The 26,995-nt window shown below is 38.4% G+C and overlaps 1 protein-coding gene across 1 annotated transcript; it reads right to left on the minus strand.

Moving 5' to 3' along the window:
- Nucleotides 1-1,419: 1,419 nt before the first annotated feature.
- DIRAS3 (DIRAS family GTPase 3) lies at nucleotides 1,420-9,895 on the minus strand. Its single transcript, XM_012442801.3, has 2 exons — nucleotides 5,991-9,895; nucleotides 1,420-2,838 (listed from the first exon to the last, which is right to left on the minus strand). The coding sequence occupies exon 2, from the start codon at nucleotides 2,771-2,773 to the stop codon at nucleotides 2,075-2,077; it is 699 nt and encodes a 232-aa protein (XP_012298224.3). The 5' UTR covers nucleotides 2,774-2,838; nucleotides 5,991-9,895; the 3' UTR covers nucleotides 1,420-2,074.
- Between the last annotated feature and the right edge of the window lie 17,100 nt (nucleotides 9,896-26,995).

Genomic DNA, 26,995 nt, shown 5'->3' on the forward strand with positions numbered 1-26,995 from the left:
GCATCCTGGGAAGAAACAAATTATAGTATATCTAAGTATGATCCAAAAATATCTTGATTCCCTGGCTGGAATTCAACCTGTTGTTAAGCGTTTGGGGCTCAGAAGTAGCAAGAGCAAAGGTATTTTGAAGTCACAGAACTATAAAGTTAATGCATGTTATTTGATTTGAACTGAAACATAAGAGACCTTTGATATATTTTGTCAGTTACTGGGAGGAAAGAAGTGTTATAATTAGATTGTCTTAAAAAATGTAATTATCTTGATTATATTTTTCCTATTTGGGCAAAGACAGAGGTAGAGGTGTAAAACCTTGCTATTTAATGTAGTACAAGTTTTAATGGAAAATAAAATTATTCTCTACAGTAAGGTAACTACCTACTTGTATAAAGATGTTACCTCAGAAATAAAAATTCTTTATTTAACTATTACCTGTAACATTTAAAAACCTGTTCTTCCCTTTCTCAAGGTTAGTATTTGCCACTTGAATTTTAATAATCTCTTTGCTCACCTATGAGGAACAACAATAAATGCAATACATTTTCAAGGAGAATTATCTTGGAGAATAACCAAGGTAGAGTATTTTCTTTTGGAAGTGGATTAGGAACTCCATTAGGAACTTCAGCAAAGAATTGCTTTTTTTTTTTTTTTAAGAATAGAATTTATAAAAAGCTATATGGTAGAATCACTTGGGTATTTTCCAAGTGGTTGAGAATAATTGCTATGAAAATGAATAGGGAAAATTTTAAATAACTATTTTAAAAGGAGCCACTGAATGGATTTTCCAAGCTTGAAACTGTCTATATTACCATGAAATCGTGTTTATGATTCCTTCTCAACAATGTGCTTCTCCTCTAGAAACACATACATTGTTCAATAGATATTTTTTCAATTATATTTTGCAGCAAAAAAAAAAAAAAAATCACTAGATTAAGAGCATCTCCTCTGCACCTCTCCCAAGTTGAAAAAACTCTCAAAAGCAAGGATATGTGTATTTATTCCCTCACTCAAAAAATTATGTTCAAATATAAAATTAATCTCTAAAAACTCCCTTATGGGGGAGTCTCTCAAATATCATTTCTCCTTTTATCTTTCATCCTGCTCCCTATTGCCTATATCCAGTATTTCAGGCCACAGAGGGCAGAGGTTTGCTTTTCACCTGCTTCCTCTGAGACAGCAACACCGTGACCATCTTCCTCAAAGATGCCTGGAGTTCTTCTGGATGTCAGTCCAGGAAAGATACAAAACAGCTCTGCATTTCAGGGACCTCCCTGAAACACCTCCCTCCCACATTGGATAATTTAAACATGGCAGGGACATCCATGTGTGACATTCTTATTGGAAACCTTTAACAGATATGGTTTAAATTTTAATACAGTGGGCAATATTTGGTTTTCTGATAAGACAAATTCGTACAGCTGATTGCATGCAGGAAAAGCTTTATTAAGTCAAGAAGCTGTTACACTTTTAAAAACTGCTAGCAGAATACTCAAACATTTTTAAATGACATGGGAAACTACTAACATCTTTAGTGAGAGAGTTCCACTTTCACAGTTTTCTCTGCTCCCACACCCCTAATGATCAGCTATAGCATATTCATTTTTTTTTGTTTAGCATGTATGTCTCGAAGCACTTTATCAAAAGCTTTTGTTGTAAAAACACATTTCTTAATTACACAATTAAAAGATACGATTAAACACTTATAGGATGTGGAATGTTTTAAAGTCATACACAATAATAGGGTTACCAAAAGGACACCTTCCAATTTCTCTTTCTATTCATTTTGACATTTTGTTCTTTTCAAAACATTTTCTCTTATTAAATTTATTATTAAAGGCCTTACTTTGAATGCATCATGTTCCTTTTTGTTCTCTTCAAATGCCAATGTTTTAACAATTTAAATTATCTGGCCTGGAAAAAGGTAAAGTTATCAACTTACAAGGTACATTTATTGACAATATGATTGTTACAGTCTAAACAACAGCACAAAATCAATCATGTACAGGTAACAGTGAAATTTAGTCCATATTTTCTACACACTACAGGGTAGGAAGAGCTGGCTCTTAAGGCCCAGGGCTCACATGATTATGCACTTGTCAAGCATCTTCTCAATGGTCTTGGGCGTCTGGGACTTCTTCTGGGGCTCCTGGAGGTCGGGGTCGGGCTGGTTCTGGTAATCCAGCAGCATGTGGAACAGCTCCTGCACATTCACATCTGCCTTGGCCGAGATCTCCATGAAGGCGCAATTCCACTCCAGCGCACAGGTGGCACCATCACTCAGGGTCACCTCCCGGTGGGTGTCATCACTTTTATTTCCCACCAGCACGATGGGGAACTTATGCAGGTTGTTACCTTTGATCTTGCAGATCAGCTCATAGAAGGCCTTCAGCTCTTCCAGGGTTTCCTTCTTGGTGACTGAGTAGACCAGGACGAAGGCGTGGCCCCGGGCTATAACGTGGCGCTGCAGAGCGCGGTTGTGGTTGTCGTCGCCACTCTTGCTGTCGGTGATGTGCAGGGAAAGCACACCGTGGCTGCAGCCCAGCAACTGGCAGTAAGCATTTTCAATGGTTGGCAGGTACTCATGACGGAAGTTGCCGGTCGCCCACTTCTGCAGCAGTGTGCTTTTCCCCACACCAGCGGTGCCGACTACCACGACGCGGTAATCTCTGATATTTCTGTGGGGCTTGAAGGCGCGGAGGATGAGCATAGCGGGCAGGAGCCGCAACCGCTCCAGCAGCTGCTGTTGTTCCTTGGAGCCAAAGCTAACGTTACCCATCGTTGGGATTCGGAGGGGAGTTGCGCACACAAGTTCTCTCACACTTAGCTGGCAGCAGGAGACTCCTAGGAAGAAAGCGAGAGGGAGAGAGATGATATTGGTAACCTACGATGTTGTCAGATCACGTCAACCTGGTCAGCTGGTCCACTAGGACTCTGGAGAGAGTCCACCCTGTGACGCAAAGAGGTGCACACAGCGAGAAAAAAATTCCCAGGCACTCAGTTTAGCCTGTTGGACCGAGGGACCAGCAGGTGATACATATTCAACAGACCTGTGGTTTGCTTTTTACCATCTAGAAAGCGCAACAAATAGTACCTTTTGTTTTCTTTCCTTAAACTGTTTTATTAAATTCTCACTATGCCCCTACAAGAAATTTATTCGCAAAAATCAATTACTTACTCTCATTTCCTCGCTTGTAAAATGAAGATTTTACTTGAAGAGGACTGAACAGTCACAGAGAAACAGGTGGGGGAATATTCCCTACACTCCGGGGCTGAATGCCAAGGGGACATTTAGAGCGACACCACTGCCCTGGTTAAAGCTACAGAATCATCAATGCAGGGGAAAGGAGGGGGTTTTTGGAGTTGATGGTGTGGGGGGGGGGAAGGTGCCTGCAGTCAGCGCAGCCCCAGAAGAGGCATGGGTGGCACCTTTGCTCTGAGCATGCTGTCACCCTGTGCCACCAAGAGCTGGGGGAGGGGGTCTCAGTTCGTGAATCCCTAGTCACAATGATAGTGGAGTTAAAAATATTTATATATGAGACACTTTCTTTTCGGGATCTCATCTCTGCTAAGAAAAGATTCTAAATATTGAATGAGTTTTTCTACAGAACAGTTGTTTCTCTTTTGCAATGGACTACCTTTAACAAAATACTTTTAACTCAGCCTTATGTAAATAGAGGAAACTTCAGGATTTGAACAGCCAATGAACTTTTTGAGTTCAGGAATAAACATGGTAGATTAGGTTTATGAGAACTTTTTCTCAGAGGTATCCTCAATACCAGACAGCTGTCCAGTGGGACTGCTTCAGAAGCATCCTAGGTCAGATGGAAAAAAGTTCTAGGGACTCTGCAGACAGACCACACAGCTGGCCTCTGTACAGAGGTAGGAATAGTGTAAGGCAATGTCATTCCTCTGGCACTAAGTATAGAAATTTATACATGTTTCTAGTTGATGATGGGCATTAAAATATACTTCTCTTCAGGTACAGCTACGATCGTGTCATGTACAATACCAGAAAGAGAAGAGAGGCTTTTTGTGAGTGGCACACTCCCTATGTAAACTAGGCTTTCTTGCTGGCTGCATAGTTGAACATATACTCTCCCAGTACTAGGGAAAAGGACCCTTTTTAGAATGTGAAGGTCTATGACAGTAATATGTCCATATTAGTTTGGTGGGGTTTTTTTTTATTGTTGTTTTTTTTTTTTTTTTGAGTCAGGGTCTTGCTCTGTCCCTCAGGCTGGACTGCAATAGTGTGATCATGGCTCACTTCAGCCTTAACCTTCTGGGATCAATCAGTCCTCTCACCTCAGCCTCCCAAGTAGATGGGACTACAGGCATGTGACACTATGCCCAGCTAATTTTCTTATTTTTTGTAGAGACAGGGTCTCACTGTGTTGTCCAAGCAGGTCTTGAACTCCTGTGTTCAAGTGATCCTCCCACCTCATCCTCCCAAAGTGTTGGGATTACAGGTATGAGAAAACATGCCCACCCCATAGAAGAGTTTTGATTTGAAAAAAAAAAAAAAAAAAATCTTGTTGTTGCTGGTTGTTATACCTTCAGACTTGCTTCTAATTCCAGTCTGGCTTCTTTAAGATAGTGTGATTCTAAGAATGTTCTAAACTTAAGTGGCAAAGTTTAAGTAGATGATTTTATATTCTTGATTAAAGGGGACCAGGGATGTTAATAAATATTTGAAATTGATATAAAATAAATACATACATATATCTAAACCATTCATTTTTGCAGCTTTCAGGTAAAATCTAGCACTTCGTTCCAGTCTATGAGATGTGTTTAGTGGATATCATCTAATATTAAGTAATGACATCAGTTATCCAAATCCTGGGCACAATTTCTTTAGCAATGATGAATTTAATAGAATTTAGCTTAAAAAACTAGGAGATTTCTGCTACAGTGATGCAATCTTACACATCTTATTTGCAAAAGTCAACAGTGCAGATTTCCGTAGGTCCTCATGCCCTAATAGTTCTCTAGTCACGGAAATCCTAGCCCTGTCTGCACTGTCCACAACTATTACAAATTCCATGTTAGTATAACAAGAGTTTCAGTAAAGACTAAAGTATCTCTTGGTCACCAACATCCCACATTAGGAAATGTGCATTATTAATGACTCTGTTTTACATTACTTCCTACTGTAGGGGATGTATGTACAAATTCATTTATAGAAAATTGGTAAAGCAGCCGGGCACAGTGGCTCATGCCTGTAATCCCAGCACTTTGGGAGGTCAAGGTGGGAGGATTGCTTGAGCATAAGAGTTCAAACCAGCCTGGGTAACAGCGGGAGACCCCCGTCTCTATCAAAAAGAAAATGAAAGAAAAAGAAAATTGGTAAAGGACGCACACGATAATTGAAGTTTCCAGATGTGAAGGGAATTCTCATTCTCAGGCAGCAGACCCCTCTCCCCACAACACTCCTTCCAGCTTCCCAGGCCACGTGGCCTCAGGCTGAGGGGGAGGTGAAAGCTTCCAGGAACCAGAGGGAGGCCAAACTCCGCGGCCATGCCGCACTCAAGGTCCCGCCGCTGCTGCTGCGGCACTAGCCTGGGTCATGGACATCACCACGCGCCTCCAGGGTCCGGTATCTCTCTGATGGCTGCGGTGGCAGCTACCCTCCTTGCCCATTTCAATCTTACTTTCATATCCCATGACTCCACTCTTATTTCCCGAATACTAGCAACCTAAGCAGCTGTAACAGTGGATACTGTGTCAACCTTTAAGCGTGCACACTTAGCAAACCTCGTTCTACTGTATAAAAAGTGCTAGCTTCCCAACGGGACTATTCTAGTTGCAGTTGCGGGACCTGCTAGGATCCCGCAGGGGCTGCGGGTGGCTCTTGCATAATCGCGCCAAGAAAGACCTGGTGCCAGGTGCAGGGACAACTCACACATAAACTTCCACTGTGTGACAGCATCTGCTGGGTCTGGCACACGTTGTTTTCAAGTATCAAGTATCCCTAAAAAAGCGAAAGAAAGACTTACCTTTCTCGGAGGCACGAACTAAGCAGCCTAGAAGACAAACGCGCTGCTCTCAGAGATGGCCGCGGCAACCAGTTGGACACTCCAAGCACTCTCTGCTCCGCGGCTTTAAATTCCGACGTGATCACAGGAGCGGGGTGCGGGGGCGCAGGGTGTGTGGGTAACAGGCATATATTCCGCTTGCGCCATGCGTGGTGGGAAAACAGCCCTGAGGGGCTGACCCAACGCAGAGCGGTCCGAGGTCCTCTTGACATCTCCAACGCCTGAGTCCAGAAGTTCAGGGCGGGGTTACAAGTTGGGGAGGAATGATTAAACTGTGGACTTTCTCACCTGTTGGAATAAGCTTCAGGCTAAACTTTGCCAACACAAACCGGTCCAGCTGATTTTTGATGAAGGTCCAAAAGCAGTTTAATGCAGGAAAGATAATCTTTTCAACAAATGATACTGGAGAGATAGGACATCCATAGACAACCCCCTCCCAAAAAAAAAAAAAAAAACCTTAAATAAAAATTAAGTGGCTTAGTGGCTAGACATAACTGTAATGCGTAAAATTACAAAACTGTTTTAAAAAACAACAGCAAAAAATCTTTATTGTCTAAGGCTAGGCAAAGGTTCTTTTATATATATATATATACTTTAAGTTCTGGGGTACACGTGCAGAACTTGCAGGATTGTTGCATAGGTACAGGCAAAAGATTCTTACATTGACATACGTAAAAAAGAAATTTTGATGAATTAGACCTCATAAATTTAAAACTTTTGCTTTGTGAAAGACCCTGTAAAGATACTGAAAAGGTTTACCTAGAAGAAAATACTTACAAGCCACATATCTAGCATATAACCAGTATCTAGAATATGTAAATAACTCAAAAGTCAATTATTTTAAAAATCCAATTAGAAAATAGTCAAAAGACATGAACGGATATTTCGCTTAAGATATACGGCAAGTAACCATATGAAATTTTTAATGTCATTAGCCACCAGAGAAATGGGAATATGAGGCTTTCGTTGTTTCTCGCTTCCCACTACGGCGGATCGAGGGTCTGGCTCCAGTAGCCCCAGGTGCCTCTCACTCCTTAGACACTGCTATCATCCTGGCAGAACCCTCGCAGGACGCCCCATCGGTCCGCCAGCGGCTCGGAACGCCGGCAGATGTGCTGCTCCTTTCTCCCTCCGCACCCCCCACCGCCCGTCCCTCTTCCAAATGCGCTTGCGTCTGCCCTCCACATCTCCGAGCCTGGTCAGTCTTCTTTTTACCTTGCCCGTGAGCGCCTGGCGGCGGATGCAGGGAAAACCGCACACAACCGCCTATCTAGTGTTCTGGGGAGTGTATGGAAGTTATTGGCAGCAGGTTTTGACAACAGCACTCTGTCGGCCTAGTCCTTCGCGGCAGCACCTGATTTTATGTGCCCCAGCCAGCTGAGGCCAGGGTGTGTGCTGTGCGGCAGCTGGTACGGCTCTTCCGCCACTATAATCTCTCCCCTTACCTGCTGCGTAGAAGTTTAAAGACCTGTGGAGTCTGGCCTGGCACCTGTAATCCCAGAGAATCAGTAGGTTGAGACCAGGAGGTAGAGACCAGCCTGGGCAACATGGGGATAAGTTATGTCTAAAAAATGTAGTCCAGTGTGGTGGCAGCAGCCTATAGTCCCAGCTATTTGGGAGGCTGATGTGGGAGGCTCACTTGAGCCCAGGAGATCAAGGCTGCAGTAAGCCGTGATCACAGCCACTGCACTCCAGTCTGGGCAACAAAGTAAGAACTTGTTTCAAAACGAACAAACAAACAAACAAAAACAAATTCCAACCTGACTCTGGTCTAGCAACACATGACAGGTAACAGCCCTAAAGGAGATCAAAGTATTTTATCCCAAATTATACTTCTGACATATTTTGGAATGATCCTGTGCAAAGTTCTTTTGAGAGGGAAATTTGCATTCTCTGGAGAATCCCCTTCCCTTTCCAGGTCTTTCCCTGATCCTGGAGAGAGTTAACTAAGAGCCTGACACCTTTTAAGATACATATACCGTCTATTCTCTCTGAGGTATATTACAGGCTTCACATACATAACAAGAACCTTGGCTTCCACAACCTTCCTTCTGCCACTACTGGCCAAACCCTTCCTCCTCCAAAATATCCTGGCTTTTCAGGTCAAACCAATGTATACCTTACATATATTGATTTATGTTTTTGCCTGTACCTTCCCTTCCTAAAATGTATAAAAGCAAACCATAATCCAAACACCTTGGGCACATGTTCTCAGGACCTCCTGATGCTATGTCACAGGCCATGGTTACTTATATTTGGATCAGAATAAACCTCTAAATATTTTACAGAGTTTGGCTTTTTTCATTGGGTTTCCCCATTCACTTTATTAACATTAGATCAGACCCTTTTTGTCCAATCATATTTCTACATGGCTGTTTATATTTTGTTAAGCCAAGCATCAAAATAGACAATTTCCTCTATATCTTTGGGTCATCATTCTGCAGGCTCCCATGTAAACACGTTAAACACATTTGTATGCCTTTTATCCAATTAATCTGCCTTTTGCAGGTTGATTTTTCAGTGAACCTTCAGAGGGCCATGGGAAACCTTCAGGCCCCTTGGCCCCTACACTGGTAACTAACTGAAACTGCTTCACCAAAATTTGATTCATAGCCTTTATCTCATTTGCCAGAAAAATAATTTGGATCCAACTGTTTTCTATAAACGACCAAGTTTATATGTTTTACTATCTCACAACTAAAATTCTAAAATAAAAGCTAGAAGACCTTTATTTATGTATGTGTGTGTGTGTGTGTATGTATATGTTTAAATGTATTTATACATATGTAAATTATGTTGTATGTTATGTCTACATAATAAATTCAGTGTAATAGGCCAAAAATCCCTTAAGAAATGTTAATCTGATTGGTTTAAATAGATGAGTGCTCATAGAAAATATATAGTAAGTAATTAACCTATTTATTTTAGTTCATGAGACTTAAGTAAATCTCGAAAAAATGAATTGGTTTTAAAATTGTTGACGAAATAAAATTAAAAACGTCTTCTAAATTGTCAACATATATTTTTGCCTTTGTTTACTGGTGTGGGGGCCATGGCTATCGCCCCCGAAAGATTTGCTGGAAAATCACTGACATGGGCCAGATTGATTAGTAAGAGAAAAGGCATACATATTTATTTAACATGTATACACAGAAGCTTTCAGAATAAAGATCCAACTTCTCAATGAGTTACAGAGGCTTATATACCAGTCCTGAAATTACAGAAAGAATGAGGGGCTTGGATTCTGGTAAAACAGATTATGGGAGGGGAGAGAAGAGAAATTCCACTGAAGGGCAATGAATGATTGGTGAGAGAATGATTGGATTGGGGAACAGATATTAACTTGTAAATAGTTCTTTTTGGAATTCAAATCATCCTTGGAGGCAGTCATTGTACTTCTATAAGAGTCTGCTCGGGTGTGGTCACATCATGGTCTTCTTTTCTGCAATAGATGAGACAACAGGAGAACAAACAATTGTTCTCCTTGGTAGGTCTGGTCCTTAGGCAGATAAAGGAACTTCACCTTCTTTGGGACGGATGGTGGGGGTGAAGGAAAGGTCAGAGAGACCTTGAGGTTTCTTTAGTTCAGGATGTCAAATACCATGTTTTGGGGTATCAGTTTCTGAGCATCAGCACTGGTCAGTTTTATATTTGCCTATGCTATTAAGGTCATGAAACTACAAACCAGGCCTAAAGCAAAGTTATGTTTGTTTATGCAATTCTTTGATAAATAAGATTAATTTAATATTTTTTAATAAAAACAGCAGCGGCTGGGTAGTGACTCCCACCTGTAATGCCAACACTTTGGGAGGCCAAGGTGGGAGGATCCCTTGAGCCCAGGAGTTTGAGACTAGCCTGGGCAACATAGCAAGACCCCATCCCCATTAAAAATTAGCCAGGTATGTGCTTATGATCCCAGCTACTCTGGAGATCAGCCTGGAGTTTGAGACCAGTCTGGGCAACATAGCAAGACCCCATCCCCGTAAAAAATTTAAAAATTAGCCAGGTATGTGCTTATGATCCCAGCTACTCTGAAGGCTAAGGAGGGAGCATCCCTTGAGCCCAGGAGTTCAAGGCTAGAATGAGCTATGATTGCACCACTGCACTCTAGTCTGGGCAACAGAGCGAGCCTTTGCCTCTAAGGAAAAAAAGAAAAGTTATATCTTCTGAGTTATCTACAGGATACCCATGTATTTAACTTAATGGCTCTGATGTAGGTAAATACCTGATGCTAACTGGCCATATCATTATTTAATAAAAAAATGTGAAACAATGACCAGCTCCACCTAATATCTCAATTTTCCTAAGAAATCTAGGTATAGTTGTTAAAAAATAAATTAACTGTAAACGAAATAAATGTTTATAAATGAACTCATGTAATTTAAAGTCTTAAAATTTATGTTAAATTAAATCATATATACAAAATAACTGTATCATAGTCAAATAAGATAAAATGATTGGTTATCTTAAATTTTTTAAAAAAAGAAAACTTATAGGACTAAGAGGTAGGGGTTAGGAAAATGATAAAAGTTAATAATAATAAAGTTGAAGAGACTTATAAAGGATGAGCTAATAAAGGAAGTTTTATGTGTGATTGACTTGGTTGGAATTAAAAAGAAATTGTGTATTTTTCTAAAAATTAAACGTTGTTGGGTGGGGGATGGGGGGATGGGCATTGATACAGAACTGGAGTCTGGTTCCCTATATTTAAAACAACACGATTTCTTGAAGTACTGATCTCATTGTAATAAAATTGTAAGGGCTTTTGATTTTTAAATTTATAATGTGTTCCTTTATACAGGTATCTTCTCCTTGAGATCTATTTAATTTTCCTAGTTTCGGATGAAAAATGTTGTCTTCTTGATTTAAAGTGGTAATTTCATTCCTTGAGGTAAAAGTTTTTTTTTTAATTTCTCAAATTCATATTGTGCAAGTTCATCTTTTGCTGTTTCTTGCTGCACATGATTTGCAGGTCAATATGTCATTTCCTTCAGCTTTTTCTCCCCTGGAGAAGGCCTGAGATAATCATTCTTTTCTTTGACTTCTTCTGGTTCTAACACTGCTATTTTGGCCTGACATTGAAATATTTATCTTGAAGGCCTAGAAAAGCAGTGCTGTTCTCCAGTATAATTTAATTTTGTGCTCTTGGCTTTTTTTTTGATATGTCTGAATTGTTCCATGTAACCAGAAAAGTTATTGTGGTAACAGTGTGCTGTTACTAAGAACCATGTATTTCCCTATTCAAGGTACTAGTTTTCTTGTTTGTGTTTTTCTATAACATAGTATACATTTATAACCTTGGACATATTCTTTCTGTGTTTCATTACATCCAAGTACCAATTACATTCATTACATCTTCAGGTTCAACGTCCAGGTTACCTGACTGAGCTTCCCATCATGAGAAACAATCACACTGAAGAGGGTTTTATTTATGTTTTTTGTAGCCAGTCTAAGAAACAGAGATTTTATGTTTTAGCAAAATAACTTTCTATGTTGCCTTTATTAGGCTTTTGATTACTTAGAAAAAAAATTGAATTTTAAAAGGGTTAAGGTTTTTAAATCCATATGACTTTCTTATTGGTTTTGAAGTCTTTTGATTAACACACTGGTTAAATGAATAACTGTTATTTCACAGCAACCTGTGATTCTGTTTTGAACTTTTTAACATCTTTGGCAAATGTCTCCCAGGTCAAATCCTATTTTAAGTCTTTTTGACCTAAAATTCACTTTGAAATTTTTCAGTTACGCTCCTGGAAAACCTTAAAAGACATATTTATCATTTTTTAGAGATGACTAGGCTTATTTGGTAAACTGTATAAAAACATTGTCAAATAAGTGATACTAGATCTTCTTTTAGTTACATTTATGGATATGTTGATTTGAATCTTTCAAAAATTATATAAATTCATAGAAATCTGTTAGCAGTCATAATTCTAACATAACCTTTTGTTCAAATTATACTCATCTTCCCTTTCGTAGAGTTGGGCATTCTCTGCCGTAATTCAACCCAGTCATAAAATGTTACTCAAAGGCTACAATAGGACTCAAGACGACCAGTTTCCCACATGGTCTTTTGATTTCTTTAGTTTCAACATTAAGTTTATGGGGTAGCACTAGTATTTAGGCCAGACTGATTATATTAGTGGGGTTTTTTTTGTGTGTTATGATTTTTAAACTTTTTTCTTATTGGCTGACTAATCTTTGTAAAGCCAGCTCTCCCAACTAGATAATGTTAGCCCAACAAGACGACTGACTAAACATAGCCAGGTAGAACAGCTGCTACCAAGAAACCAAAACAACTGGTGTACTCCTAACAGATCTTCAGAGGGAGGGCAACAAAAGTGGATGGAGGGAAGACACAGAAGCTGGGCTGAAGTGGGGAGAAAACTGAGAACACTATACGGGGCTACTGTGCACCGAACTCGTTCCTTGACCCCAACAGGTCTGAGGGCATGGGTGAGTTGAACTGGCAAGAAGCAACCCATTCTTGCCATAGGCCTCTAGAACCTCACCAGGAAGAGATCCCTCAACCACCATGAACACTTGAGTTGGCAGGAAGGGCTGCTTAGAGAAGTGGTAAGAGTAGTAAGCCAGCTGATGTGGAGCCCAGAGTGTTTGGAGCAGGAGCATCTGTAGTGGAGTATGGCCAGGGATACCCATCCCCCCAGGGTCAATAAAATAAAATAAAATACCTAGAAATGCAACTAACCAGAAATGTGAAAGATCTCTACAACGAAAACTACATAACACTGCTTGAAGAAATCAGAAATAACATCAACAAATGGAAAATATGATTCTCCCTATCATGGATAGAGAGAACAATCAACATTGTTAAAATTGCCATACTGCCCAAAGTAATTTATAGATTCAGTGCTACTTCTATTAAACTACCAATGACATTTTTCACGGAACTAGAAAAAAACTATTTTAAAATTTATATAGAACCAAAAGAGATCCTCAATAGCCAACACAATCCTGAGCAAAAAGAACAAAGCTGAAGGCATTACATTACCCAACTTCAAACTATACTATAGTTGGGCAAAAGTATACTATAGGGCTACAGTAAACAAAACAGTATGTGACTGGTACAAAAACAGACATATAGATCAATGGAACAGAATAGAGAGCCCAGAAATAAGGCTGCACATGTACAACTATCTGATGTTCAACAAGCTGACAAAAACAAGCAATGGGGCAAGAACTTCCTATTCAATAAATGGTGTTGGGATCACTGGCTAGCCATATGCAGAAGACTGAAACCAGAATCCTTCCTTATACCATATGCAAAAATCAATTCAAGATGAATTAAAGACTTAGTTGTAAAACTTAAAACTATAAAAATCCTGGAAGACAACATAGGTAATATCATTCTAGACACAGGGATGGGCAAAGATTTCATGAAGAAGATGCCAAAAGCAACTCCAACGAAACGAAAATTGACAAATGGGACTAAGTTAAACTAAAGAGCGTCTGCACAGCAACATAAACAGTGAACAGACAACCTACAAAATCAGAGAACATTTTTGCAAACTACGCATCTGACAAAGGTCTAATATGGAGCTTCTAGAAAGAACTTAAATTTAAAATTTATAAGAGAAAAACAACCCCATTAAAAAGTGGGCAAAGGACATGAATAGACACTTTTCAAAAAAGACATACATGTGGCCAATAAGCATACGAAAAAAAGCTCATCACTGATAATTAGAGAAATGCAAATCAAAACCACAATGAGATACCATCTTAAACCAACTAGAATGGCTATTACTAAAAAGTCAAAACATAACAGAAACTAGCAAGGTTGTGAAGAAAAAGGAACATTTATATACTGTTGGTGGGAGTGTAAATTAGTACAACCATTGTGGAAAACAAGACAGTGTGGTGATTCCTCAAATACCTAAAGACAGAACTACCACTTAACTCAGCAATCTCATTCCTGGGTATATGCCCAAGGGAATGTAATTGTTCTCTCATAAAGACACATGTACATGTATATTCACTATAGCACTATTCAGGATAGCAAAGACATGGAATCAACCTAAATGCCAATTAATGGTAAACTGGATAAAATGTGGTACACATACACCATAGACTTCCAGGCAGCCATAAAACAGAATGAGATTATGTCCTTTGCAGGAACATGGATGGAGATGGAGGCCATTATCTTTCTTAAACTAATGCAGGAACAGAAAACCAAATACAACGTGATCTCACTTACAAGTGGAAGCTAAATGATGACAACACATGGACATTTAGAGGAGAACAACACACATGGGAGCATATTGGAGAATAGAGGGTGGAGAAGGGAGAGGATCAGGAAAAGTAACTAATGGGTACTAGGCTTAATACCTCAGTGATGAAATAATCTGTACAACAAATCACCATGACACAAGTTTACCTAATAAACCTACACATGAATGCCTGGACTTAAAAGTTAAATTTAAAAATATTTTAAAAAGATAATGTTAGCGCAACACTTCACAGTGATTGCTGTTGTCCATGGTATTGATAAGAGGGAACTGGATACTCTCCAGAGAAACCTACCCTGAAAAATTTTTCCTTCTGGCCTCTTTGTTATTCAAATGTGACCCAAGTCCCTGACATAGACCCTCATTTCTTCTCTCCAACATGGGACAGAGACAACCAGGACAGTTTTATCCCAGCACTGAGGAAAAATTAAGCCAAATTCAAGATGATTGATCAGTGATACTTTCAGAGAAAGATCTTGATCGAAAGAAGAAAATGTGAAGTTGATCATACCAATTGGGTTAATTTTGTCATGCCCAACTAAATCGTATTCAAGGGGCCAAGGGGAAAAATCACTCAGAACATATAACATTGCTTCAAGAATGTCATTTTCTGAAATCCTGGCTTATGAAACTACCAGTTGTAATCTGAAACCAGTTTTATCTAACAGCTACTGAAACATCTTGCTGAGATGCTAGTTTTATCCACCACCATCACTCACCAATCAATACTTGCCAGCCCCCAAAAAATGTTACTAGTGCCAATGAACTTTCTTTCAAAACAATATAAAACATTTCTCCTTTTTGTGAACCTCCAACCTTCTTTTGTCTTCACACAAGAAAGACTGAAGACCAACCAGTCTGTGTGTATGCCCCAAATTGTAATTCTTCCCTAATAAAACATTTTGAATTTAGAAATTTGTCTCTATATTTTCTTTGACTTTAACATATTCATATTATGGGACACTACTCAGGAATAAAAAAGAATTATTAATACATGCAATAACTTAGATGAATCATGAAAGAATTATGCTGAGTGAAAAAAGCCAATCATGAAATATACTGTATGATTCCATGTTTGTAGCAATCTTGAAATGGCAAAATTATAGAGGTGGTGTATTAGTAGTTGCCAAGGGTTAAGGATGAGGGAGGAGGCGTGGGATAGAGGTGGATATGTTTGTAAAACAGCAATATGAGAAATTAGTATGTTGAGAAAACTGTTCTGTATCTTGAATGTGGTTGTGGAGATACAAACCTACACTTTTGGTAAAATTCCATAGAATTAAATACATACATAAATGAATACAAGTAAAACTAAGGAAATCTGAATAAGATCAGTGGGCTGTATCGATGTTAATATTTTGGTTGTAACACTGCCTGTAATTTTGCAAGATATTACCATCGGGGAAACCAAATAAAAGTTACCTGGGAGCTCTCTGTATTATTTCCTACAACTGCATGTGAATTTTCAGTTATCTCAAAATTTTTCAAAAGCCCAATTTTGGCCGGGCGCGGTGGCTCACGCCTGTAATCCCAGTACTTTGGGAGGCCGAGGCGGGTGGGTCACGAAGTCAAGAAATCGAGACCATCCTGGTCAACATGACCCCCTCTCTACTAAAAATACAAAAAATTAGCTGGGCACGGTGGCGCGTGCCTGTAATCCAAGCTACTCAGGAGGCTGAGGCAGGAGAATTGCCTGAACCCAGGAGGCGGAGGTTGCGGTGAGCCGAGATCGCGCCATTGCACTCCAGCCTGGGTAACAAGAGCGAAACTCCGTCTCAAAAAAAAAAAAAAAAAAAAAAGCCCGATTTTAAAAATCACTTGCACGAAAGTAAAAACAACCCAACTCTGATGGCTGTCCATACCCTAAAGAATTAAAGTTCAAACTCTTTAGCTTCATACTCCTTGCTCCTTGCAAACAGACTATAAGTTCTTTTTCGAATCTTACCTTCCAAAAGCCTTGTGCACAAACTAGCTATTCTTGGGAGGAACTTATGTCAGCTTGTCCACTCAGCTTATGCATTCCTGCTGCCCTGCACCTTTCTCCACTCCCACCTTCATCTCCTCATCTACCTAACCCAACCCTACTTGCCTTCAAGGCTCGCCTCTAACCGGCACCTCCAGCTGGAAGGAATTTCTCCCTTCTCAGAGCTCCCACAGCACTTTTCCACCTTGTATTGGTTATGTGAGTATTGTTTTATGTTCTCTACAAAGCTATGAGCTTCTCTTGGACAGGGCTTAGATTCATTTATCTCCGACTCCCTCATGCTAGTAAGTGCCAGCATGTGTCACTCACAGGCAGCCAAGATGGTAGGGAACATACATTCCACCCAGAGGGGTGGAGTCTCTGAAGGAGAGCCGGCTTTGGCTCTAGCCTGACTTCCTCCCCAGGCCTGGTTTCACCACTTCTTTACAGTTTGGCCTTTGACTTTATCCTCGGTTTCCTCAACTGATAATAGAAATGTGTTAAAAAATAAATAAATAAAAAATAAATAAACTTTCTTCAATACCCGGCACGTAGTAGACGCTCAGAAAATGTAGCTGGAGTTTGGGGACCTGGTTTCCAGGTCCTGTTTGGTCATATACTAATTATATAGGCTTAAGCAAACAACTTGTTTTCCTCTTCCATTCAGTTTCTCTATCTGTAGAATGGGTACAAAATATTTATGTCTGAAGTAAGATTATTTGTGTAGAAGCCCTTTAGAAACGTTAGAGCACAATATTCAAAGGAGAGTACTGACTGTGGAATACGAATAAGCTAACAGTCACTGAGTGTCGACCACGAGCCAGGTACTGTTTTAATAATTTTACATGTGTTAACTATTTAGATCTTACTGTAATTGTGTGAGGTGGAGACCACTGCTATCCCTACTTTATAATGAGGAGGCTGGGCATAGAAAGGTTAACTAAGTGGCAGAGGCCAGGTCTAGCTAGCCCCAGGTCTGGAGCATTTTACACCATGCTGCTTTTCTATTAGGTGTTGTTAAAAAGGCATTGTTGGACCTTCATAATTATAATTTTGGGAATCTGTTTCTTTTCATTTCCTACAAAGTTCTCCCTACAAACACTTTTGTTTAAGCTCTGTAGAAAACTAAAGAAGATTGTATTTCCCACCTTTCACAACAAGATACGTATCTTCTTTAAAATATTTGACTTCCTGGATCAGGGTTGCTTAAGAATCCCTTTCCTAATCCCATTCAAGTGTCTTCAACTCCCACCATGTCTGTTCCCAACCTGTCTGCTTTTGCCTAGCACCCAGCTGTTCCAAATAGCTCCTCATTGGTAGAGATATTATCTCCTACTTCTTAGAGAAACGAAGCCACCAGACAAAACTCACCAGCTCCTGGGCCACACACGTTCTTGGGCATTTTGTCTTTCCTTAGTCCATGGTTAATAGCTTTATCTGAGCCATGGAGTGTTTTTCAATCTGTAGTCCTAATATCACCTGTATTGGAATCACCGGGGATGTTTGTTAAACCACCCAGCCCCAATCTACAGAATCAGAATCTGGAGGTGGGGCCTGAAGCCGGGTGGGAGGGGCGTCTGGATTTTTATAAGCCCCCTCAGGTGGCTCTGATATAAAGGCAAGTTTGAAACAACTCCTTTAGAACCTTGCTTGATCAATCATCTCTTCTCTAACCTATCACTGTCTCTCACTGTCAATTAGATTCCTTCTGCCGGCCCGTAAATATACTCAGGTCTCAACTATTCTAATAAGAAAAGGTGTTACATCACGGGGTTGTGGTGATGAACAATGTTAATATACATAAAGCCAACAGTACCTAGTACATACAATACATATGTTGGCTGTCTTAATTTTTTTTTTTAGTTACCTAAAGCCCATAGTTTTATTCAGATTTCCTCAGTTTTTACCTAATGTCTTTTCTGTTTTGTGATATCATCCTATTACATGTAATTGTCATGTTTCCTTAGGCTCCTCTTGGCTATGACAGTTTCTTTTTTTTTTTTTATGACAGTTTCTTAGACTTTCCTTGGTTTTGTTTACCTTGACAGTTTTGAGGAGTTGTAGTTTGGTATTTTCTAAGATACCCCTCTATTGAACATCGTCTGATTTTTTTTTTTTTGAATCATAATTAGACCAGGATTATGGATCTTTGGGAAGAAGATCTCAGAGGTAAAGTACATTTTTCATTACATCACATCGACGGTACATGTACATGCTATCGACATGATTTATAACCGTTGATGTGGATCTTGATCACTTGGCTGAGGTGTTTGCCATGTTTCTCCACTGTAAAGTTATGCTTTTCTTGCTTTGCATACTCTTTGGAAGGAAGTCACTATGTGCAGGCCACTTAAGAAGGGGAGATTTATGCTCATCTCTTTGAGGGCAAAGTATCTACACAAATTTTTTAAAAAATTATTTGGAATTCTTCTGCTTCTGCGTGGAAGATTTATCTTTTTAACCCATTTATTAATTTATTTAATCATGTATTTACATCAGTATAGATTTAAAAATACTTATTTTGTACTTTGGGTTATAACCCAGTGCTACTTTATTAGATTGCAATGATTTGTTCAAATTGTTCCAGCTTTGGACATTGGGAGTTCTTTCAGCTGGTTCTTATGCTCCTTTGACATTCTTATTAATTGATTGGAGTTTTCTATTTGTGTTTTAGCAATTCCTGGCATTATAAGATGCTCCAGACTCATCTTGCATATTTCCTACCCCAGTGCTAAAATTAACCATTTCTCAAGTAGAATGGTAGTTTTTAAAGAAAAATCTAATATGCTTGTTTGTACTGGGAAGTCATTGCTCTCAGACCCCCTCAACTGACAGGGCAAAGAAATATATGCATGTACACTGGTTCTTGTCTACACAAATATCTATAAATATTTCTATCTAATTTTGTCTATATTAAGTTAAATATGAGTTCTTACTGATGTCTCTGACCATACTCGTTACTATATGCATCATTCTAGCCACCCTCTTGCAGATCTAAAAATTTCCATTCCAACAATGAGACATCTAACTCCCCACCTTCTGCTGTGTTTACTTAGTCATCCAATCCCAGTATATATGTAGAGCAGGTTCAGAATTGTTAACTGTATCCCCCTGGGAAACGTCTTTGTCAACTAGAGGACAATGTTTATGTGTAGTTCCTTGACTGTTGTCTTACATACTCCGTTTATTTCCAAAATGACTTAGGTTAGTGTTTTCCACACAGAGGAAAGTGTGTGTGGAAAACACACACTTTATATCAGACTTTATATCAGACTGTAACTCTGGTTACAGTCTGCATTCTTTCCTAGAATTTCCCAACCTCCTAAAATTTGCATACATTAAGGTTTCCTCCTTGTGTTGTAAAATTCTGTAGGTTCTGACAGAAACATAATGTCATGTGTCCATCATTTACAGTAACACACAGAATAATTTTCACTGCCCTAAAAGTCTGTGCTTTAGCATATTTATAATTCCACTCTGCCCCAAACTGCTGACAACTGGCAATTTTCTTACTATCTGTGTCGTTTTATCTTTTCCAGAATGTCATATAGTTGGAACCATAAAGTAGGCAGCTTTTTCAGAAAGGGTTTTTCACTTAGCAGTATGCATTTACGGTCGCTCCATACCTTTTTGTAGCTTAATAGCTCATTTGTTTCAATTGCTACATATTATATTTTAAGGTTGTATCACCATTTGTTAATCCATTTGCCCATCCAAGGACATCTTCATTGCTTCCAGTTTTGACAATTATGAATGAGGCCACTATAAGCATTCATGTGTAGGTTTTTGTGTGGATATGTTCCAACTCAATTGGGTAAATACCTAGGATCATGATTGTTAGATTATACGGGAAGGGTATGTTTAGCTTTTTTAGGAACCTGCCATACTATCTTCTAACATGACTACAATTTTGCACTCCCACAAGCAATAAATAAGAGGTTCTTATTGCGCCACATCTTTCTCATTTCTTAGTAGTTGATATGGTTTGCTTGTGTCCCCACCCAAATCTCATCTTGAATTTTAATCCTCACATGTTGTGGGAAGGACCTGATGGGAGGTAATTGAATCATGGGGGTGGCTTTCTTCATGCTATTCCTATGGTAGTAAGTTATCATGAGATCTGATGGTTTTATAAGGGGCTTCCCCTTTTGTTTGGCTCTCATTCTTCTCCTTCCGGCCACCCTGTGAAGAAGGACATGTTTGTTTTCCCTCTGTCATGATTGTAAGTTTCCCAAGGGCTCCCCAGCTATGCTGAACTGTGAGTCCATTAAACCTCTTTCCTTTGTAAATTACTCAGTCTATAAGACATGTCCTTACAGCAGCATGAGAATGGACTAATACAGAAAATTGGTACCAGCAGTGGAGTGCTGCTGAAGGTATACCCAAAAATGTGGAAACAACTTTGGAACTGGGTAACAGGCACAGGTTGGAACAGTTTATAGGGCCCAGAAGAAGACAGGAAAATGTGGGAAAGTATGGAATTTCCTAGAGACTTGGAGGGCTCAGAAGATAGTAAGATGTGGGAAAGTTTGGAACTTCCTAGAGACTTGTTGAATGACTTTGATCAAAATGCTGATAGTGATATGGACAATGCTGTCAGGTGCATGCATGTTAATGATTATTATTTATCTTGAAGAATTAACCCTTTTATTATTATGTAATGTCCCTGATAATTTATCCCTGATGATTTTCCTTGTTCTAAAGTCTGATTTGTCTGAAATTAACAAAGCTACTCAAGTTTCTCTTGCTTAGTATTATTATGGTATACAGGTCTCTATTACTTTCCTTTTAAACTATTTGTGCTTTTATATTTTAAATGGTTTTTTGTAAACAATATATAGTTAAGTCTTCTTTACTCTGACAGTCTCTGTTTTTTAATTTATATATTCGAACCATTCACATTTTAATATGATTATGGACAGTTACTATAATAAGTACCATGTTTGTAACTGTTTTCTATTAATTGTACTTTTTCTTTGTTTTTTATTTTTCCCCTCTATTTCTGCCTTCTCTAGTTGTAGAGCATTTTATGTCATTCCATTTTTCTTCTCTCTTAGTACAACAGTTACAATTTTAAAAATTATAATATTTGCTCTAGAATTTGCAAAATATATTTATAACTAATTTGTGTTCACCTTTAAATAAGACTATATCACTTTACATTCAATGCAAGTACTTTATAATGTAGTATTACTAATTCATTCCCCCCATCCTTTATAGTATTGGTGTTATTCATTTCATTCATCCATATGCTATAATTGCCTAATACATTGTTAATATTATTACATTGAACGGTTATCTATTAGATCAATGAAGAATAAGAAAATAAAATATTTTATTTGAACTTCATTTATTCTATCTCTAGCATTCTTCTTTTTTTCATTTCTTTCTCATTTTTCCTTTTTTTCATTTCTTTATTTTTTCTTTTTTTAACTTTTATTTTACATTCAGGGGCACATGAAGTTTTGTTATATAGGTAAACTTGTGTCATGGGGTTTGTACAGATTATTTCATCACATAGGTATTAAGCCCAGTACCCAACAGTTAATCTTTTCTGCTCCTTTTCCTCTTCTCACCATCCACTGTCAAGTAGAGCCCAGTGTCTGTTGTTTCCTTCTTTGTCTTCATAAGTTCTTATACTTTACCTCCCACTTATAATTCAGAACATACAATATTTGGTTTTCTGTTCCTGCATTAATTTGCTAAGGATAATAGCCTCCAGCTCCATTCATGTTTCTGCAAAAGACAGGATCTTATTCTTTTTTATGGCTGCATAGTATTCCATGGTGTATGGATACTACATTTTCTTTATCCAACTTGTCATCAGTGGGCATTTAGTTTGCTTCCATGTCTTTGTTATTGTGAATAGTGCTGCAACAAAAATTCATATGCATTTGTCTTTAGGGTTAAATGATTTATATTCCTCTGGGTATATACCCAGTAATGAGATTGCTGGGTCAAATGGTAATTCTGCTTTTAGCTCTTTGAGGAATTGCCATGCTGCTTTCCACAATGGTTGAACTAATTTATATTTCCACCAACAGTGTATAAGTCTTCCCTTTTTCTCTGCCACCTCAGTAGCATCAGTTACTTTAAAAATTTTTTAATAATAGGCATTCTGACTGGTGTAAGATGGTATTTCATTGTGCTTTTGATTTGTATTTCTCTAATGATCAATGATATTGAGCTTTTTTTCACATGCTTGTTGGTCACATGTATGTCTTCTTTTGAGAAGTGACTATTCACGTCCTTTGCCCACTTTTCAATGAGGTTGTTTTTCGCCTGTAAATTTGTTTAAGTTCCTTCTAGATGCGAATATTAGATTTTTGTCAGATGCATAGTTTACAAATGTTTCCTCCCACTCTGTAGGTTGTCTGTAGTCTGTTAGTAGTTTCTTTGGCTGTGCAGAAGCTCTTAAGTTTAATTAGATCCCACTTGTCAACTTTTGCTTTTGTTGCAATTGCTTTTGGTGTCTTTGTCATAAACTATTTGCCCGTTTTTGGGTCCAGAATGGTAGTGCCTAAGTTGTCTTCCAGGGTTTTTATAGCTTTGTGTTTTTTTCATTTATTTTTAATTTTTTAAAATTTTATTTCCTCTTCAGGGTTACATGTGTAGGTTTGTTATACAAGTAAACACATGTTTCAAGGGTTTGGTGTATGTTTTTGTTTTGACACCGAGGTAATAAGCATAATACCTGATAGTCTTTCGATCCTCACCCTCCCCCACCCTCCACCCTCAAGTAGGCCTCAGTGTCTGTAGTTCTATTCTTTGTATCCATATGTAATAAATGGTTAGCTCCCATTTACAAGTGAGAACATGTGGTATTTTTTTTTTCTGTTCTACCAAGCCCAGCTCAGCTGTAGAGAACCCCACCCAGGTGGCGCTGAAGGCATTAAGAAGCAGTCACCCAGATAGAACAGCAAGGTGGGACCATCCAGGGACCAACAGCCTTCCCAGTTGAGAGCCTCAGGGGTTGACAGCATTCTGGGCTGAAGTTCTCCAGCAGAGTCTGATCCACATAGTTACTCTCTCTGAACAGGTGATTATTATTAATAAACAGGTGTGCTGTGTTTTCTCATAGAACCAAGATAAACTAGGTAGGCAGCTGGTACCTGCTTACCATTGATCAAGGACAAACTAGAAAGTATTCTCCACGAGGGAGCCATGGGGGCAGGGTCATATATCCCATGCTTAAAGAATTGTTTTAACCAGTATATGATATACATATACTATCTTGCTACTTTAGAATACCCCAAGTAGTTTTCCACTTCTGGGGGCGGCTAGGTTTTCCTTGCCCTCATTTTTCTTAGCAAACAACATAATTTTATCATACACTCAGCATTTCTCAGCAATCATACACTCAGCATTTCTCAACACTTCCTGTGTTAGTTCACTTAGGATAATGACCTCCAGCTCCATCCATGCTGCCACAAAGGACATGATGCCATTCTTTTTTATGACTGCATAGTATTCCATAGTGTATACATGCCACATTTTCTTTATTCAGTCTACTGTTAACAAGCATTTAGGTTGATTCTATGTCCTTGCTACTATGAATAGCACTGCAATGAACATACGCATGCCTACAACTTTATGGTAGAATAATATATATTCCTTTGGGTGTATACCCCATAATGAGATTGCTGGGTCAAGTGGTAATTCTGCTTTGAGTTATTTGAGAAATTGCAAAACTGCTTTCCACAGTGGCTGAACTAATTTGCATTCTCACTAGCAGTTTGTAAGCACTCCCCTTTCTCTGCAACCTTACCAGCATCTGTTGTTTTGACTTTTTAATAATAGCCATTCTGACTGTTATGAGATGGTATCTCATTGTGGTTTTGATTTGAATGCCTCTAATAATTGGTGATGTTGAATATTTTTTCATGTGATTTTTGGCCATGTGTACATCTCTTTGAGAAGTGTCTGTTCATGCCCTTTGTCCCTTTTTTAAAGAGGTTATTTTTCGCTTGTAAATATTTTTAAGTTCCTTATAGATTCTGGGTTTTAGACATTTGTTGAATGCATAGTTTGCAAGTATTTTCTCCCATTCTGTAGAGTGTCTGTTTACTCTGTTAACAGTTTCTTTTGCTGTGCAGAAGTTCTTTAGTCTAATTAGGTCTCATTTGTCAATTTCTTTTTCGTTGCAATTGCTTTGGCATCTTCATCATGAAATCTTTGCCAGGGCATACATCCAAATGGTATTTCCTAAGGATTTTATTAGTTTTTAACAGTTTTAGGTTTTACTTTTTTACAGTTTTAGGTTTTACATTGAAGTATTTAATGTATCTTGAGTTGATTTTTGTATATGGTATAAGGAAGGGGTCTAATTTCAATCTTCTGCACATAGCTAGCCAGTTATCCCAGCACCAATGAGGAGTCCTTTCCCCATTGCTTGTTTTTATGAGATTTGTTGAAGTTCAGATGGTTGTAGGTTTGTGGGTTAATTTTTGGGCTCTCTATTCTGTTCCAGTGGTCTATGTGTCTGTGTTTGAACCAGTGCCATGCTGTTTTGGTTACTGTAGCCCTGTAGTATCATTTGAAGTCAGGTAATGTAATGCCTCCAGATTTGTTCTTTTTCCTTAGTGGCAAAAATTAGTTCTTTTTGCTTGGGCTATGTGGGTTCTTTTTTGGTTTTATATGAGTTTTAGGATTGTTTTTTCTAGTTCTGTGATGAATAATGGTGGTATTTTGATGGGAATTGCATTGAATTTGTAGAATGGCAGTATGGTCATTTTAACAATACTGATTCTACCCATCCATGAGCATGAGATGTGTTTCCACTTGTTTGTGTGGTCTGTGACTTCTTTCAGCAGTGTTTTGTAGTTTTCCTTGTAAAGGTCTTTCACCTCCTTACTTAAGTATATTCCTATTTTATTAATTTTTAAATTTTTTCCAGCTATTGTAAAAAAAAAAAAAAGCTGAGTTGTTGGTTTTATTCTCATCTTAGTCACAGTTGGTGCCTAGCAGGGCTACTGATTTGTATACATTAATTTTGTAACCTGAATCTTTGCTGAATTAATTTACCAGTTCTAGAAGCTTCTTGGATGAGTCTTTAGGGTTTTCTAGGTATATGATCATGTCATTAGCAAACGGCAGTATTCTGACTTCCTCTTTACTAATTTGGATCCTCTTTATTTCTTTCTCTTGGATGAGCACTCTGGCTAGGACTTCCAGTACTACATTGAATAGAAGTGGTAAGAGTGGGCTCCTTGTCTTGTTCCAGTTCTCAGAGGTGATGCTTTCAACTCTTTCCCATTCAGTATAATGTTGGCCATCAGTTTGTCATAGATGGCTTTTATTACCTTAAGGTATGTCCCTCCTATGCTGACATTGCTGAGAGTTTTAATCATAAAGGGATGCTGGATTTTGTCAAATGTTTTTTCTGCATCTATTGAGATGATTATGTGATTTTTGTTTTTAATTCTGTTTATGTGGTGTATCACATTTATTGACTTGCGTATGTTAAACCATTGCTGGTGTGAAATCCACTTGATCATGATGGATTATCTTTTTGATATGCTGTCGTATTTGGTTAGCTAGTGTTTTGTTGAGGATTTTTGCATTTATGTTCATCAGGGATAATGGTCTGTAGTTTTCTTTTTTCTTTCTTTCTTTCTTCTTTTTTTTTTTTTTTTTGGTTATACCCTTTTCTGGTTTTGTTATTAGGGTGATATTGGCCTGATAGAATGATTTATGGCAGATTCCCTCTTTCTCTATCTTTTGGAATAGTGTCAACAGGATTAGTACCAATTCTTCTTTGAATGTCTGAAAGAATTCAGCTGTGACTCTGTCTGGTCCTGGACTTTTTTTCCTTGGTTACTTTTAAATTACCATTTCAATCTTGCTGCTTGTTGTTGGTTTAATCTAGAAAGGTTGTATATTTCCAGGAATTTATTCATCTTCTCTAGGTTTTCTAGTTTATGTGTGTTGAGGTGTTCATAGTAGACTTGAATGATCTTTTGTATTTCTGTGTTATTGGTTGTAATTTCCCCTGTTTTATTTCTAACTGAGATTATTTGAAACTTCTCTCTTCTTTTCCTGGTTAATCTCAAAAATGGTCTATCAATTTTATTTATCCTTTTAAATAACCAGATTTTTCTTTCATTTATCTTTTATATTTTTTTGTTTCAATTTCATTTAGTTCTGTTCTGATCTTGTTTATTTCTTTTCTACTAGGTTTGGGTTTGGTTTATTCTTGTTTCTCTGGCTTCCTTAGGTGTGACCTTAGATTGTCTGTTTGTGCTCTTTCAGGCTTTCCGATATAGGCATTTAATGATACGATCTTTCCTCTTAGCACCACCTTTGCTGTATCTCAGAGGTTTTGATAGGTTATGTCACTATTATGTTCAATTCAAATAATTTTTAAAATTTCCATCTTGATTTAATTGTTGACAATTGTTGACCCAATGATCATTCAGGAACAAGTTATTTAATTTCCATGTATTTGCACGGTTTTGAAGATTCCTTCTGGAGTTGATTTCCAATTTTATTCCACTAAGGTCTGAGAGGGTACTTGATATAATTTCACTTTTCTTAAATTTATTGGGACTTGTTTTGTAGCCTATCATATGGGAGTGTGTTTCTCAGGCCACTGGAGTTATGCTTCCAGAGGGACTGTGGCTCCCTTTTCTGTGTCATGCAGGTCGCCAGGAAAGTGGGGGAAAGCTGGCAGTTACAGGACTTACCCAGCTCCCATGCAGCCCAAAAGGCCGATCTCACTCCTACTGTGCCCTCAATGGCACCAAGTTTATTTCCAG

The sequence above is a fragment of the Aotus nancymaae genome, unplaced genomic scaffold (assembly GCF_030222135.1).
Source record: "Aotus nancymaae isolate 86718 unplaced genomic scaffold, 86718_ANA_hifiasm-v0.15.2.pri h1tg000007l, whole genome shotgun sequence".
Lineage (NCBI taxonomy): Eukaryota > Metazoa > Chordata > Mammalia > Primates > Aotidae > Aotus > Aotus nancymaae.